Source organism: Drosophila persimilis, unplaced genomic scaffold (genome assembly GCF_003286085.1).
Source record: "Drosophila persimilis strain 14011-0111.01,24,50 unplaced genomic scaffold, DperRS2 tig00000431-arrow-pilon, whole genome shotgun sequence".
Taxonomy (NCBI): Eukaryota; Metazoa; Arthropoda; class Insecta; order Diptera; family Drosophilidae; genus Drosophila; species Drosophila persimilis.
Window position 1 is genome coordinate 6,157,308 of NW_020825312.1, and position 14,046 is coordinate 6,171,353.

The 14,046-nt window shown below is 51.9% G+C and overlaps 1 protein-coding gene and 1 long non-coding RNA gene across 3 annotated transcripts in view; one reads left to right on the top strand and one right to left on the bottom strand.

Annotated features, from left to right (window-relative positions):
* Window positions 1-2,126: 2,126 nt before the first annotated feature.
* Window positions 2,127-14,046, bottom strand: part of LOC6596933 — a 79,581-nt gene continuing 67,661 nt past the window's right edge. For both annotated transcript variants that reach the window (XM_026989450.1, XM_026989451.1), the window contains 5 exons: window positions 7,001-7,691; window positions 2,935-6,246; window positions 2,680-2,863; window positions 2,478-2,597; window positions 2,127-2,395 (listed from right to left, as the gene is read on the bottom strand). In XM_026989450.1, the coding sequence (XP_026845251.1) occupies window positions 2,209-2,395; window positions 2,478-2,597; window positions 2,680-2,863; window positions 2,935-6,246; window positions 7,001-7,691 (4,494 nt within the window). In that variant the 3' untranslated portion in view covers window positions 2,127-2,208. The remainder of the gene's footprint in view (window positions 2,396-2,477; window positions 2,598-2,679; window positions 2,864-2,934; window positions 6,247-7,000; window positions 7,692-14,046) is intronic.
* LOC113565966 lies at window positions 8,192-9,796 on the top strand. Its single transcript, XR_003408850.1, has 6 exons — window positions 8,192-8,287; window positions 8,366-8,629; window positions 8,694-8,973; window positions 9,041-9,337; window positions 9,402-9,695; window positions 9,763-9,796. It is a non-coding gene; the product is annotated as an uncharacterized LOC113565966 (long non-coding RNA).

Sequence of the window (14,046 nt, forward strand, 5' to 3'; positions counted from 1 at the left end):
GTTGTATTGCAAATAAAATCGTACTGACTCGCATGCATACGCATGAGCCGTACTCTCAAGTGTTTTCTGGTGTGTATATGTATATGTATGTATGTATTTCTTGTATATTTACAAAAGCCGTTTACAAATTGACGCAGCTTTCTTAACCGACACGTACTATACACACGTTGGCCAGGTGCAAAGGAGTGCGGAAAATGGGGAAAACTATCGCCTCGCCTCGACTCGCCTTGCAAGCAGGAATGGGGAATGTGGTCTCGATATCGTACTCGTACTCGTTTGGAAAACTTAGAGCTAATCATAAACTAGTCACAAATTAGTCAAAAAGGTTTGTTAATGGTAAACGTATATTGCACTGCATCGGATTGCGTGGGATTAGAAATTAGGCAACAAACAATCAACATATCGAAATTAAGATACATCATAGGACTAGCGTAAGTAATACTTTGGCACACATATAGAAAACATATAGCTCTGGATAAGTGACTAAGTGACTGGAAATCAGTTGTTGCACAAATACTCGTACACGTATATACAATACAATATAATAATATACTCGTAATGCTCGGCGGTACAAAGGTGGTACAGAACATAAACTGCCAGAAACAATAATTAGTTAGATCCTGACACTGACACTGACACTGACACTGGGACAGACACTGGGGAGAGACCCTGGCACTGCCACTGGTACTGACACTGACACTTTGCTTCTCTTGGAACTGGAACCAAAAAACCATTGACTGCTCTTTAATATCGTGTATATATATAGAAATATAAATAGTAAGTATATATATCATTTGTTAGCTTTCATAATACATATGTATATATATAGTTTTGCCCTTCGTTCGCACCTGCACTTGCACTTGCACTTGCACTCCCCTCAATTAGAAACTAACACTTAAAACCGACTTTTCATATGCGTTGCTATATCCTTGCCCCGTCCATCTATCATCCATCATCCATAATCCATTATCCATCTCTCCACCTACATTCATTCATTCATCGATTCGATCCATCAACCGAAAGCGCTTTGAGCGTCATACTTCTGAGTACGAGAGAGTCCTCCTCTACTCTACCCTACCTCTGACCTACAGCTAAGACAAAAAAAAAATGACACAATGGCTCCTCCTTGCTAAAGTTACTCGTTACTCGTTACTCGTAGATATACATATTTAAGATTCGTTCTCGTTCTCGTTCCCGCTCTCGTCTCTGTTTTCCTTTTCCTCGTCGTAACATAAAATTAATCAACAAATTTTTATAGTTGCTTGCTGAAACTGGAAACTGTTCTTAGTTCTTAGTAATCGTGCCCTAAGCGATGATCCGTGCCCCATGCCACACGGAAATCGCAACCTAAATACAGCCAGAGGGGGCTCCGGCTCCTGCTCCTGCTCCTGCTCCTGATCCTCCAGTGGAGGCATGGGTGTGTAAGAAGTGTGTTTGGTGTGTGGGGTGTGTGCTACAGAAAGTTTCTTAAGTTGCTTAAGTATCGATCGATTTTTAGTACGATCTGTGTACGATCTACGATAAACCTCTAGCTAAACGTGAATTGCTCTCTTTTGGCTACTCCTTCTTTCAGGAGTAGTCCTATCCTATCCTACTGCTGCTGCTGTTGCTGCTGTCTGTGTAAACACATCTAAAAAAATGTTGTTCTCGTTCTTCTCTGTACCGTATCGTATCGTGTGTGTGTCCGCACTGTACTACATCTAGCAACGGTTGTCACGTGCTCTTTTATATCAATATCAATATATATGTATATATATACGTGAATATACTATATATGGTTGTATATATCATCATGTCATGCTTGTATATATGCCTTCTATATAAATATCGTTCTGTTTTTTTGTCATTTGCTGGTATTGTCTGAATGTGCTACGTACTTTAAACGCTAAACTACAATAGTTTGTGTTTGTGTGTCAGAGGGGGGTGTGGGAGGGGGTGGTGTTTCTTGCTGTTTCGTAGATCGTTTATCCGATATACAATGCAAAAACAACAAACAAAAAAAAAACATGGGAAGAAAAAGAATTGCAAGTTGCGTTTAAAACTATCGCATATCGCTTATCGCATATACGCATATAACTAGTGCATACGTATGTTTTATATCCTTTATATCCTCTATATGCTATTAATATGTAATTCTGTTTGGTTTCCTTCCGCGATGATCATCGCGATGACTGCTGCTCCTCCACTGGGACCACGAGGACCTCCCTTCTAGAGCAGCTGCGCAATGACCGGCTCGATCAGACACATGTGCTCGGCACCGCGCACTGGCAGCCGGTTGAGGCAGAAGTGACGGATCATGTCCGGCACTGTATCGAAGGGACGACTGAACTGGCCCAGGATGTACTGGCCCGTTTCGTTGCGCTGAATCCGCATATGCATGAAGCCCTTGGCTCCCCTGGTGGCACAAACGGAGATAGAGAACGATTAGCCTTTGCGGTCACAGTACTCATTGGGTCGTGGACCACACACACACTCACTTGAGAGAGAGGGAGTAATCCTGCTTGGTGGACTCGCAGTTCCGCACCAGAAAGGAGCCCTCCGACAGCGGACGGAGCGTCGTCTCCGCCTCGATGCGCGTAATGGCGCCGTGGTACCAACTGCAATGAAATGCCAAAATATTCACGCGATTAGGATCGAGATTCATTCGACTGATAGCAGTAGCATCTCTGTATCCCTTACCCCTGCCGCTCCAGTGGTATGCTGACATCAATCAGATCCACGGCCGTCACATAGCCCTGGCAGAGATTCATGTTCAGCTCCTTGGTGCTGTTGAGGCCCCGCAGGTCGAGGCTGCCGAACTGTTTGGTGGCCTGCCGCGGCTCGTTCAGATTCAGCGTAAGGTTCTGCCGGAACAGGGCTGTATCTGGGGGTACAAAGTGTGCAGTGTGAGAGTGAGTAGGAGAATGATATGCGATATCGATGGCTATATCCTACCCAGCTTGCTGGCCAACTTCTGATCCTCCCGCATCGAGTGGCTGGAGGAGGCCTGCGAGATGCCACTGGACTCGGTGCTGTGCATCAGCAGGTTGTTGATCTCCGCCTGGTTGGCGCGCAGGCGCCGCCGCAATTTGGGCATGTCGAAGGGCAGCTCGCCGAGGTCCACCGATGTGGCGCTGCCGGAGGTGCAGGCCGCCTCCTGCTGCAGCGTCTTGCGGCGCCGCAGCTTTGGCATGTCGAAGGGCAGGTCGCGCAGCTCCTGCGGTATGCCAACGTTGCCCGATCCTGATGCTGATGCAGATCCTCCGCCTCCACCGGCAGTAGTGCCCGTGCCCGAGCTGCCTGCTGCCGAGGATCCGCCGCCTGCTCCCTGGCTGGCGGGCTCTGCTCCAATGAGCTGCAGCTTGGGCAGCGTGAGGCGCTGCAGGGCCAGGGCCGGCGGCGGCTTGCCCTCCTCCCGCGAGTGGAGCGAGATGCCGCTGTCGGAGCCGAGCAGCTCGTCGGCCAGGTGCAGCAGCGCCTTGTTGGGCGCCGCTCCTCCTCCCCGCTGGTTGCGCTGCTGCTTGGACGAAAGCGGAGCGGAGGTGGCGCCGGCGCCGGCGGAGGTGGAGGTGGAGGTGCCCGCCACGAGGGCCTCGTGCTCCTCCTGGACTGGGGCCTGCGACGGGGTCTGGGACGGCTGCTGCGACTGTTCGGAGGCACTGGCCGAGGCCGGCTCCTGCGAGGACTTGTCCGAGATGGGACTGAGGATGTGCAGCTTGGAGTGCAGCAGCAGCGGCGCCGGCCGCAGCGGGTAGGCCACGCTGGAGCTGCAGCTGCCGCTCTCCGAGCTGTGAGAGCTGAGGGAGCTCGAGTGGCGCGACTCCGAGCTTGAGGTGCTCCGGTTGCCCTCGCTGGTACTCGAGCGCAGCGACTCCATGCTGCCCCCGCTGCTCGAGGTGGCTATGGACTCCGTGGAGCTGTAGTTGTGACCCTGGCCCTGCGCCTGGCCGTGGCCGTGGCCATGGCGGGTGCGACGTCCGGCCGATACGCCTGCGGCATGATGATGGTGGTGGTGGTGGTGCTGGCGTTGCTGCTGCGGGTGGGGCTGGGCGCTGCGCCGCAGTTCCAGGACTCGACCCGACTCCAGCACAAAGGAGCGCGGACGCCGGGCGGCAGCCGAGGCGGAAGCGGTGACGGACACTGAAGCGGAGGCCGAGGCCCCGGCCGAGGCGGAGTTCGAGTTGGTCGAGGGCGGATTGACGTAGGCGCTGTCGGTGAGGCTGTTGTCGTTACTGGAGGCGCACAGCTGCTGCTGCTGCGGCTGCTGGAGACGCATCCCCTGGAGGGGAAGGCGCAGGTCGCGCAGTCGCGGATGCGCCGGATTGGCGGCGGGCAGGTTGGGGGCGCTCTTGATGCTGTTCATGTAGCGCTCCTGCTTTCCGGGAAATTTCATAGGCAGTGGCGCCGTCGAGGGCGGGGAGGGCGTGTAGCCCCGCACCGGCAGCTGCTGCGTGCTGGAGGCACTGGCTCCACTCCCTACCGGGGCCGCCACCGCCACTGGGTCGCTGCTCTGGTTCTGATTCTGGTGATCCCGATCCTCGAGCTGCAGATTTCCCAGTTCCGCCTGCACCTGGTGCACCTGGACGTGGGCGTGGGCGTGGCCATGGCCATCGCTGTTCTGCTCCTGGAGGGCCTGGTTCTTGGAGTTCTTTGTTCGCTTGCACTCGAGGCGGCTCTTGGCCTTGGCGGCCGAGGCTGCAGCCGTAGCCGCCGCGACGGTCTCGCTGTTGCCGTTGCCGTTGCCGTTGCTCAGCTGGAGGAGCACCGAGTGGTTGGTGATGCGGTCCACCTCGTCCAGGTCGTCGTCCGACTTGGCTATCTTGCAGTCGAAGGCCGTCTCGTAGATCTGCCGCCTGCGGCTGGTCATTATGTCCGAGTCCGGGTCGTCCTCGTCGTCGTCGTCGTCGTCGTCGTCGTCGTCGTCGTCGTCGTCGTCCTCCTCCTCGCGCTCGTCGTCCCCGTAGAGATCGAGCGTGTTGACGGACTGCGCGGCTGAGTGTCCGCTGAGGCTCAGTGGCAGCTTCTCGGGACGGGCCAGTGGCAGCGGCAGGGGCAGCGGGATCGGGATTGGGATCGGGGCGCACTCGGCGCACTCGTGCACGCCATGCGGATGCACGTAGAAGATGCTGCGCGGCCGGAAGTACTCCTCGAGCTCCTCCTCCGGCTCATCGCTCAGTCCACCTCCAGCTCCTCCTCCGGCTCCGGCTGGGGGGGCGGCTACACAGGCTCCGCACACGGCTGCTGGTCCGAGCAGACGGTGCGGTGGCATCGGCGCCGAAGGCTCTGCTGGGTCGCGGGTCGCGGCTGTGGGATTCGGGGCGTTGGCGCTCGCAGGAGGCGGGGGACAGCACTTGAGCAATTCCCCCTCGCCGGCGTCGCAGTGTTGCAGCTGCAGCTGGAGCTCGCTCCCAGTGGATGGATCGGGATGGGACTGGGAGTGGTGGCGCGGCTGGACGTTGCAGGTCTTGCGGACTAGGGCCAGAGCCCGGGCATGCCACTCGCGCCGCTTGAGGCACTCGCTGCAGTCGGACTCCTCCGAGGTGCTGGTGCTGGGCGTCTCGCACCGGATGATGTGCACACCCTCCTCCGTGAAGCTGTAGCGCTTGGGCGTCGACTGGTCGCCGCCGGGTGCCTCCTCGGACTCCTCTTCCTCCTCGAGATGATCGTTGTCCTCTGTCCGCTCCTCTCCCTCTCGGACTCCCCCGACCTCCCTTTGCTCGTTGTTGTCGTTGTTGTCGTCGTTGTTGTCCTTGTTGTCGTTGTCCTGGTCGCTGTCTCCTACTCCTGCTGCTGCTGCTGCTGCTCCTGATGGCTGCGGCTCCTCTCCGTGCTCCTGCTGGGGCACATCCAAGCTGGAGCTCTTGCGGTAACCACCCAGGCACGGAAGCTCCGCTCTCAGCTGCGGCGGCTCGCTGGCCGTCGACTGGCGGCACTTCTGCTTGGCCTCCTTGTCCTTGTCCCTGTCCTTGTCCTTGTCGCGGCTCTTGAGAAGATCGGAGTAGTAGTAGGGCGAAGGCTGGCGCTTGCTGTACTCTGCTGCCGGGGCGACGGTCAGCTTTCGTGGACTCCGCTGCAGTTGGGGCGGCAGCGGGCGCACCAGATCGTCCGATATGGAGTCCGGCGAATTGAGAACCACCGCTCCAGGAGTTGTTCCCGGCGCTGCAGCCTGGGATGGAGCCTGCTGTGGCTGTGGCTGTTGCTGCTGTGGCTGATCGGCCTCCTCGTCTATGTCCGCCTCCTCGTCGGAGGACTTGGGCGCAGAGGAGTCTGCGGGGGGAGAAGAAAGGGAGAAAGTTAACACACTGCTGACATCGCTGACAGTTTCTAATTAAGTCGTGGAGCACTGCGGCATGGCGGCCCTGTGGCAACTGTGGGCTTGAGCCACGTCGTCGCTGCCGCAGTAGTCTATTTGGCGGTTGGTTAAACCCCGAAGCAGCCCCCATCCTTCTCCTAGTATCCTTCCATTCTAATGCAAAGTCCTGAATGACTCTTAGTCTGACTCTGGCCCCAGGAAAGAGCAGAGCAGAGCCTGCCATTTTCCATTTTCCGCTTGGCTAATCGAAGCTGCCTCTGCGGCAAAAGTGTCTGCATCGCAGGCGAGAAACTTGCACCGCATCTCGGGCTCGGGCTCGGGCTGAGGGTCCACTTAATTGCCATCCACTTAAGGTGGCACCTGCCTCCTGCCTCCTGCCTCCTGCCCCCAGCCTGTTGAGAGGCCAATGTCTATGCCTTGGCCTTCAGTGAAGGCCTGCTCGTGCTCCTACTCCAGCTGCTCCTTCACTTTTCCGCTTTTCCGCTCCTCAACTAGTTACGCGCCTAATGAACCTCGACAACTTTTCATTTGGTTGCAAGTATCTTGGAATACTCGCAAGTTATTCGAGGGAGGGGCAGACAGCTATTTTGTTCTTATAATTAAAAGAATGCCCCCCCCCCCGCCCCCATCAATTTGTCCCTTCTGCTGGTACGCAGCCTCGGGCCTCGTGCCTCGTGCCTCGTGGGGCACACTCACATTCACACTCACCCGAATCGTAGTGGCTGTTCCGTTTATCCTTCCGCTGGTGCTGCTGGTCGTTGTTGTTGTTGTATGTGGAATGCCGCTGCAGCTGCTGCAGATGCAGTTGGGCGCTGCGCGGCGTGGGCAATGTATGTTGCAACTGCTGCGGCTGCTGTTGCTGCTGCTGCTGCTGCTGCTGCTGTTGGTGGCGCTTGTGGCTCGGGGCCGTGCGGCGCTTGGCCTTCTTGTGGTACACCTTCTTGTGGTGGCCGTTGCCGCTCTGGTGGCGCGTGTCCTTCGGATCGGAGTAGCCTTCGATAAGCTTCACTGAGGCCTGCTTGATGTTGCTGTTGGGCAGCGGCGGATGTTGCAATGTTGCCCGCTGCTGTAGCTGCTGCTGCTGATGCTGCACCTGTTGTGCCCCAACTGGCAACGTGTTGTTGTTGTTGGTGGTGTTGTTGTGGAGGTGCTGCTGCTGCTGCTGCTGGTGCACCGAGTGGTTGCCGATGTGCGTGTTGTTGTTGTTGTTGTTCAGCTGCTGCTGCTGCTGGGTTGCTGCTGTTGCTGCAGATGCTGCCGCTGCCGTTGCCGTTGGCGGCTGCTGAATGGGCAAAGTGGCCGAGGGGACCGGGCAAAGCGGTGGCGGCGGTAGGGGCGGTGCTGCCGCTGCCGCTGCTGCAGGTTGCTGCGTCGCTTGTTGGGCTTCACCGAATGGCAGCTGTCGGAAATAAAAAGAAGATTGGGTTGCGGGCGGGGAGGCGCCATTAGCATTTGTTTGCAACTAATTTGATTTGCATTTCAATTTCCAATTTGTTGGCATTTAATTGAAGGGAATGGGGAGAAGGGACAAGCAAGAAGGGAAGAGGGAAAGACAAAGGCAAATGCAAATGGAAACTCGTTTGCAGCGATTGTATGTTTTCCCTTAGATGGTGCCTCAAAGGCCTTAAAATATAGAAACATACTCGTACACAGATGAATGGATCTGCAAGGCTATCTCCGATCTGCAACTAAACCAGAAAATGCGCACCGGATTTCACAACTGAGATACATATATGTTCATATAGTAGGCTGTGAAATCGAACAAAAGCATAAAACATTTTTGGTATGGAAAATATTTTGGGAAATATTCATTCGGTCCCCAGGCCTGGACTGGGGAGCATCAAAATTTCCAGTGTTCTGTTTTCTGTTCTGTTTAGTGAAAAAAATTAAATCAAACAAATTTTAAAAAAGTGAAAAATAATTTCCGGACTATTAAAAAAAAAAATAATCAAACAAAAATAAACTAAATTACACTAAAAATGATTCTCAAAATAAGTACGCGGAAAAAGCAAAAACTCAGCCGAGGCTCTTCAACGATTTTAATCTTTCGGTTTTCTCCTGCCTCCCCTGTAGGATAAAGGATCCGCTGATCCTTGTTTCTGTACAGGCCTGTTCCACAGATGGATGAAAGGAGAGGAAGATACCTCCAGGCACCCACACCCACACCACCACACCGCACGCACACATTCGCAATCGAACTCGAACTCGTCAACGCTTTTGCACAACTATACTATTGCAGGATGGAACCGGCCGAAGGCACAGGGGATGGCATCCTGGACAAGAGCTTCATTGGGCAGATAAACCAAGAAGCGAACTATAAGCAGCCTCTACCTTGGTGTGAGTCGGGACCTAATTAGGATTTGAATTGGATTGAATTAATCCTCTACTTTTCCATTTACAGATTGAAGGCTCTGCTGTCGATGCCATCGGCACAGGATCCGCTGATCCTTGTTTCTGTACAGGCCTCTTCCACAGATGGAAGATACCTCCAGGCACCCACACCCACACCACCACACCACCACACCGCACGCACACATTCGCAATCGAACCCGTCATCGCTTTTGCACAACTATACTATTGCAGGATGGAACCGGCCGAAGGCACAGGGGATGGCATCCTGGACAAGAGCTTCATTGGGCAGATAAACCAAGAAGCGAACTATAAGCAGCCTCTACCTTGGTGTGAGTCGGGACCTAATTAGGATTTGAATTGGATTGAATTAATCCTTCTCTACTTTTCCATTTACAGATTGAAGGCTCTGCTGTCGATGCCATCGGCACAGGATCCGCTGATCCTTGTTTCTGTACAGACCTGTTCCACAGATGGATGAAAGGAGAGGAAGATACCTCCAGGCACCCACACCCACACCCACACCACCACACCGCACGCACACATTCGCAATCGAACTCGAACTCGTCAACGCTTTTGCACAACTATACTATTGCAGGATGGAACCGGCCGAAGGCACAGGGGATGGCATCCTGGACAAGAGCTTCATTGGGCAGATAAACCAAGAAGCGAACTATAAGCAGCCTCTACCTTGGTGTGAGTCGGGACCTAATTAGGATTTGAATTGGATTGAATTAATCCTCTACTTTTCCATTTACAGATTGAAGGCTCTGCTGTCGATGCCATCGGCACAGGATCCGCTGATCCTTGTTTCTGTACAGGCCTCTTCCACAGATGGATGAAAGGAGAGGAAGATACCTCCAGACACCCACACCCACACCTCCACACCGCACGCACACATTCGCAATCGAACTCGAACTCGAACTCGTCGCTTTTGCACAACTATACTATTGCAGGATGGAACCGGCCGAAGGCACAGGGGATTGCATCCTGGACAAGAGCTTCATTGGGCAGATAAACCAAGAAGCGAACTATAAGCAGCCTCTACCTTGGTGTGAGTCGGGACCTAATTAGGATTTGAATTGGATTGAATTAATCCTTCTCTACTTTTCCATTTACAGATTGAAGGCTCTGCTGTCGATGGCATCGGCACTCGACACTGTGGGCTCTGGTCTCGGCTCTGAATATCGTGGATCACATTAAGAAACAGAACAACAAATCAACAGGGATTATTGCCAGCACAGAACACCAATCGACACATTTTATCGACTTTGTTTATAGCAAATGGTTAAGATCATTAAAAATTTGATTTAATTAACCATCCATCGATTGTTTTCTTTGATTGTGATTCGTGTGATTCTCCTTTGTGGCAGGGCACAAGAGCATTTGCCGCCTGCAGATTCCTCTGGAGGCTGGAAACTGGAAGCTCTGTGAAGGCCGTCGCCGCAGATCTCATTGCCTCCACGATTCCCTCCTGCATTCCTCTCGCTGCAAAAATCTCTGCAAATCACATTCCTTTCGGGAGCTAAACAAATTTCAATAAAATGAATTTCAAGTGGCAGACAGACAGACTTTTCCATGCCTGCTGCCTGCTGCTTTGATAAAAATTTCTCAGGGTTTACTGAGTTACAATATGATAAAAATCTAGATATGAGGGGCATTTCACTCAAACTCTGGAAGGCGATGGAAATTGCAATGCTATAATCGTATTCGTATTCCAATATTCCTCAGAGCTCGAAACATAATCTCATGTTTATCGTCTATCATGCGGTAGTGTTTTCTCATCTTTCAATTCATCTGAATTCGCTCATTTGTTCGATTGTGAGAAGTATTCCTCTGATGAACGAACCCATCCACTGGCCAGTGGGCCTTGCATTTCGGTTCGTTCCCCAAGAGTGCCATCCCATCCCCCTGCCTCTTTCCACATCAATCCCTTAGTAGTCTCAACATCCGTCGTTTGATTGTGTAGCTACTTGGGCAGTGGTTTCCTCGATCTTCTTCCTTTGCCGCATGCCTGACAAACTACAGAACTGACATTAGCAGGATCCTAATGTGTGCAAATTATGAGGCAGTCATAATCTCATCCTCATGCTCGCCCTGTGCGTTCGGATTCTGGTCATAATGTTAAAAATAAATTTCCGCTTACACGGTCATCCCACATCCTACATCCATATTCCTGTTGAGCGGAAATTGATGTTTGGCCACAGACGACACAGGCAGTGGCAGGAAGGCAGAAGGAGGAGTGGGAGCAGGAGGTCATTGTGCGCCAAAAACATTTTTAATTGAAACTCATAAATAAGGACCTCCTCTATTGAGGAGGACTCCGAGAGGCAGAAGGGGGAGGCACCAGAAGGGGCTGCTTGGATAACCATTTTTAATGAATTTGAACTTGAAACCGAATGCAATGCAGCAGATAGCTGCTGCTGCTGATGCTGCCTCCCTTTTGTTGCACAAAAGCTGGTTGCCACAGAAACCTCCGCTCCGCGCCGCGCCGCTCCGTGCAGTGCCGTGCAGTACCGTGTTCTCCGTCTCAAAGCGATGGGAAAGGCAAGGCAGATTGATAATGGCGGTTGCCTGTGCGCTAGCCAGTGGCAGGAGTAGGGGTTCGGGGTGGGGGCATGGGGCAGGCTGCCACTGGGGGACTTGTTAGGGTTCGTTGGTTCTTCGCTGGAGCTATTCTTGTGTTGTGTGTGCTTAACCCCCCCCACCCATGCACCCCTCCCCCATCCTCGTTTGAACGAGTGTTTTGCCGTTTAAATATTTGCCTTTGATTATCCACATACGATATAAGCAAACACATACTTCATTCACCATACATCCCATGTAGTCGTACCATTTATACATATCTGTGGATACATATATCCATAGATACTCGTACTCGTACTCGTATCTCCTCATGCACGATTGCCCGGCACCAATCAGTGTGGGGTGAGGGGCAACAGAGGGTAACAGAGTAACAGGGTGAAGGGGCAACAGGGGCAATAGGGTGTGCGGCAAATAATGAAAAACTGTTCGACTCTCTGTCTCTGGAATGTCGTCTGCTGAATTTTGTTGCCGCAGCAACGAGATTTTTATGCCAACTTTAATGAAAAAAATACAAAAACAAATACAAATACAACTACAAATAAATGAAAGGATGTATCCTTATGGAGATGTACGCGTGAGAAGGGGGGCCAGACAGACACAGACATAGAACAGCGAGAGAGAGCAGAGAGTTGATGAGATGAGCAAATGTCTGCCTAAAGACTAATGCTGATGTAGAACAACAGCACCTCCTCCTTGGACTCCTTTCACTCCTTCTAATCCTTCTGCTGCTACTGCTGTCTCCTGTGGGATGGATAGGATATCGCTCACTTCTGAAAATATACCTATAAATATACAATGCCACCTCCATCCTGTACCTGCACTAAGCATCAGCCTTGGATTTGGCAACTTTCCTAAACGAATTTAGGCCATAAAAGTGACAGTTCTCCGCCTTCCGTCATTCGAAAGTTGGCGCTTGCCTCAGTCACATCTAAGCGATCGCAATCCCTGTGTACTATCTGTGGACTACAGGGTATCATTGCAGAACAGACCCGTCAGCCCCAGCCCGCATTCTCCATCCTGCCTTCCAGCCAAACAAAGCGGCGTATGAGTGATATCTAAGCTGCGGCTCCTCCTCAGCCTCCCCTCTGCCTCTGGCGTTTCATTCGGAGTTTCAGAGAGAACGCGGGGTGGCGGTGGCAGAGGTCCTAAGTTATTGAAATATACAAAAACCATGCAACACGCACACACACACACATACACATACAAATAGAGGACACAGAGCCTTTGTGTGCGGCGGAGTTTTGCTCACTTTTCTTCCTACTTTCAGTTTTTATACCCGATACTCAAAATGAGTATTGGGGTATATTAGATTTATGGTAAAAGTGGATGTGTGTAACGTCCAGAAGGAATCGTTTCCGACCCCATAAAGTATATATATTCTTGATCAGCACCAATGCCGAGTCGATTGAGCCATGTCTGTCTGTCCGTATGTCCGTCCGTCCGTCTGTCCGTCTGATCGTCTGTCCGTCCCCTTCAGCGCCTAGTGCTCAAAGACTATAAGAGCTAGAGCAACGATGTTTTGGATCCAGACTTCTGTGATATGTCACTGCTACAAGAATAATTCAAAACTTTGCCCCGCCCACTTCCGCCACCACAAAGGGAGAAAATCTGTGGCATCCACAAGAGAAAACTAAAAACGCAGAATCGTAGAAGATGACTATATCTTCTAGAGTGCAAAATCTGAACCAGATCGTATAATTATTATAGCCAGAATCAAGAAAACAATTTCATTCTTTCTCGCTCTGTCTTTCTCTAACACACAGGTTTCATGGTCGGTTTCGCCAATTGCAAAATATGAGTTCAAGGATCTCAGAACCCATAAGAGCTAGAGCAACCAAATTTGGTATCCACACTCCTTTGATATCGGACCTTGACCGTTTTGTGTCAAAGTTTCGCCACACCCCCTTCCGCCCCCGCAAAGGACGAAAATCTGGGGCATCCACAAATCTCAGAGACTATTAGGGCTAGAGTAACCAAATTTGGTACACACACACCTTTAAGATGTCACTATAAAACGTATATCTTAAAATTTCGCCCCACCCCCTTCCGCCCCACAAAGAACGAAAATCTGTTGCATCCACAATATTGCAGATTCGAGAAAACTAAAAACGCAGAATCATAGATAATGACCATATCTATCAGATTGCTGAATTTGGATCAGATTGGATAATTTTTATAGCCGAAAAGAAAAAAAACAATTTTCAGTGGCTACGCAGCGCCCGACGTCACGCTCAGACTGATTTTCTGTCTCTCTCGCACGCACTCTTTGTCGTTTCGTTTAATATTAGCGCCGTCTGCCGGAGGAGAGCCATACTGACTTAGTATCGGGTATAACTGTAGAGTTGCGGTGTCCGCAGCAACTCACAACGTTCCCCCTCGTTTGTTATTTTTTGCTGAGTTATCGCTGAATATTACTCCATGGAGAGTAATACTAGCAGCAACAACAACTGTAAAAGGCAGCCCCCCCCCCCCCCCCCCCCCCCCCCTCAGTCCCCTCTCTCTCTCTCTCTGGAGACCCTTCCCCTCTGGCCAAGTAAACACTTCAGGAGACCCAGACTCAACAGCGTTCCACATATCGCAAAAATGTCGCGTCGCATCGCCCGCTTCTCGTTTTCCATTTATATGGGAGTTTTTTGCCAAAACGAAAAAATAGCAACAACAATGGCGCAGCCATGCACACACACGCACAGGCACACACACACATGCTAAGAGCGAAAGCCATTATGGCATCATCACATGGCTATGGACACGCGTCTCTCGTCGGCATGAGGAGGGGTATCCGTATGCCTCCCAAGCCTCCAAAGCCTCCCAAGCCTGCT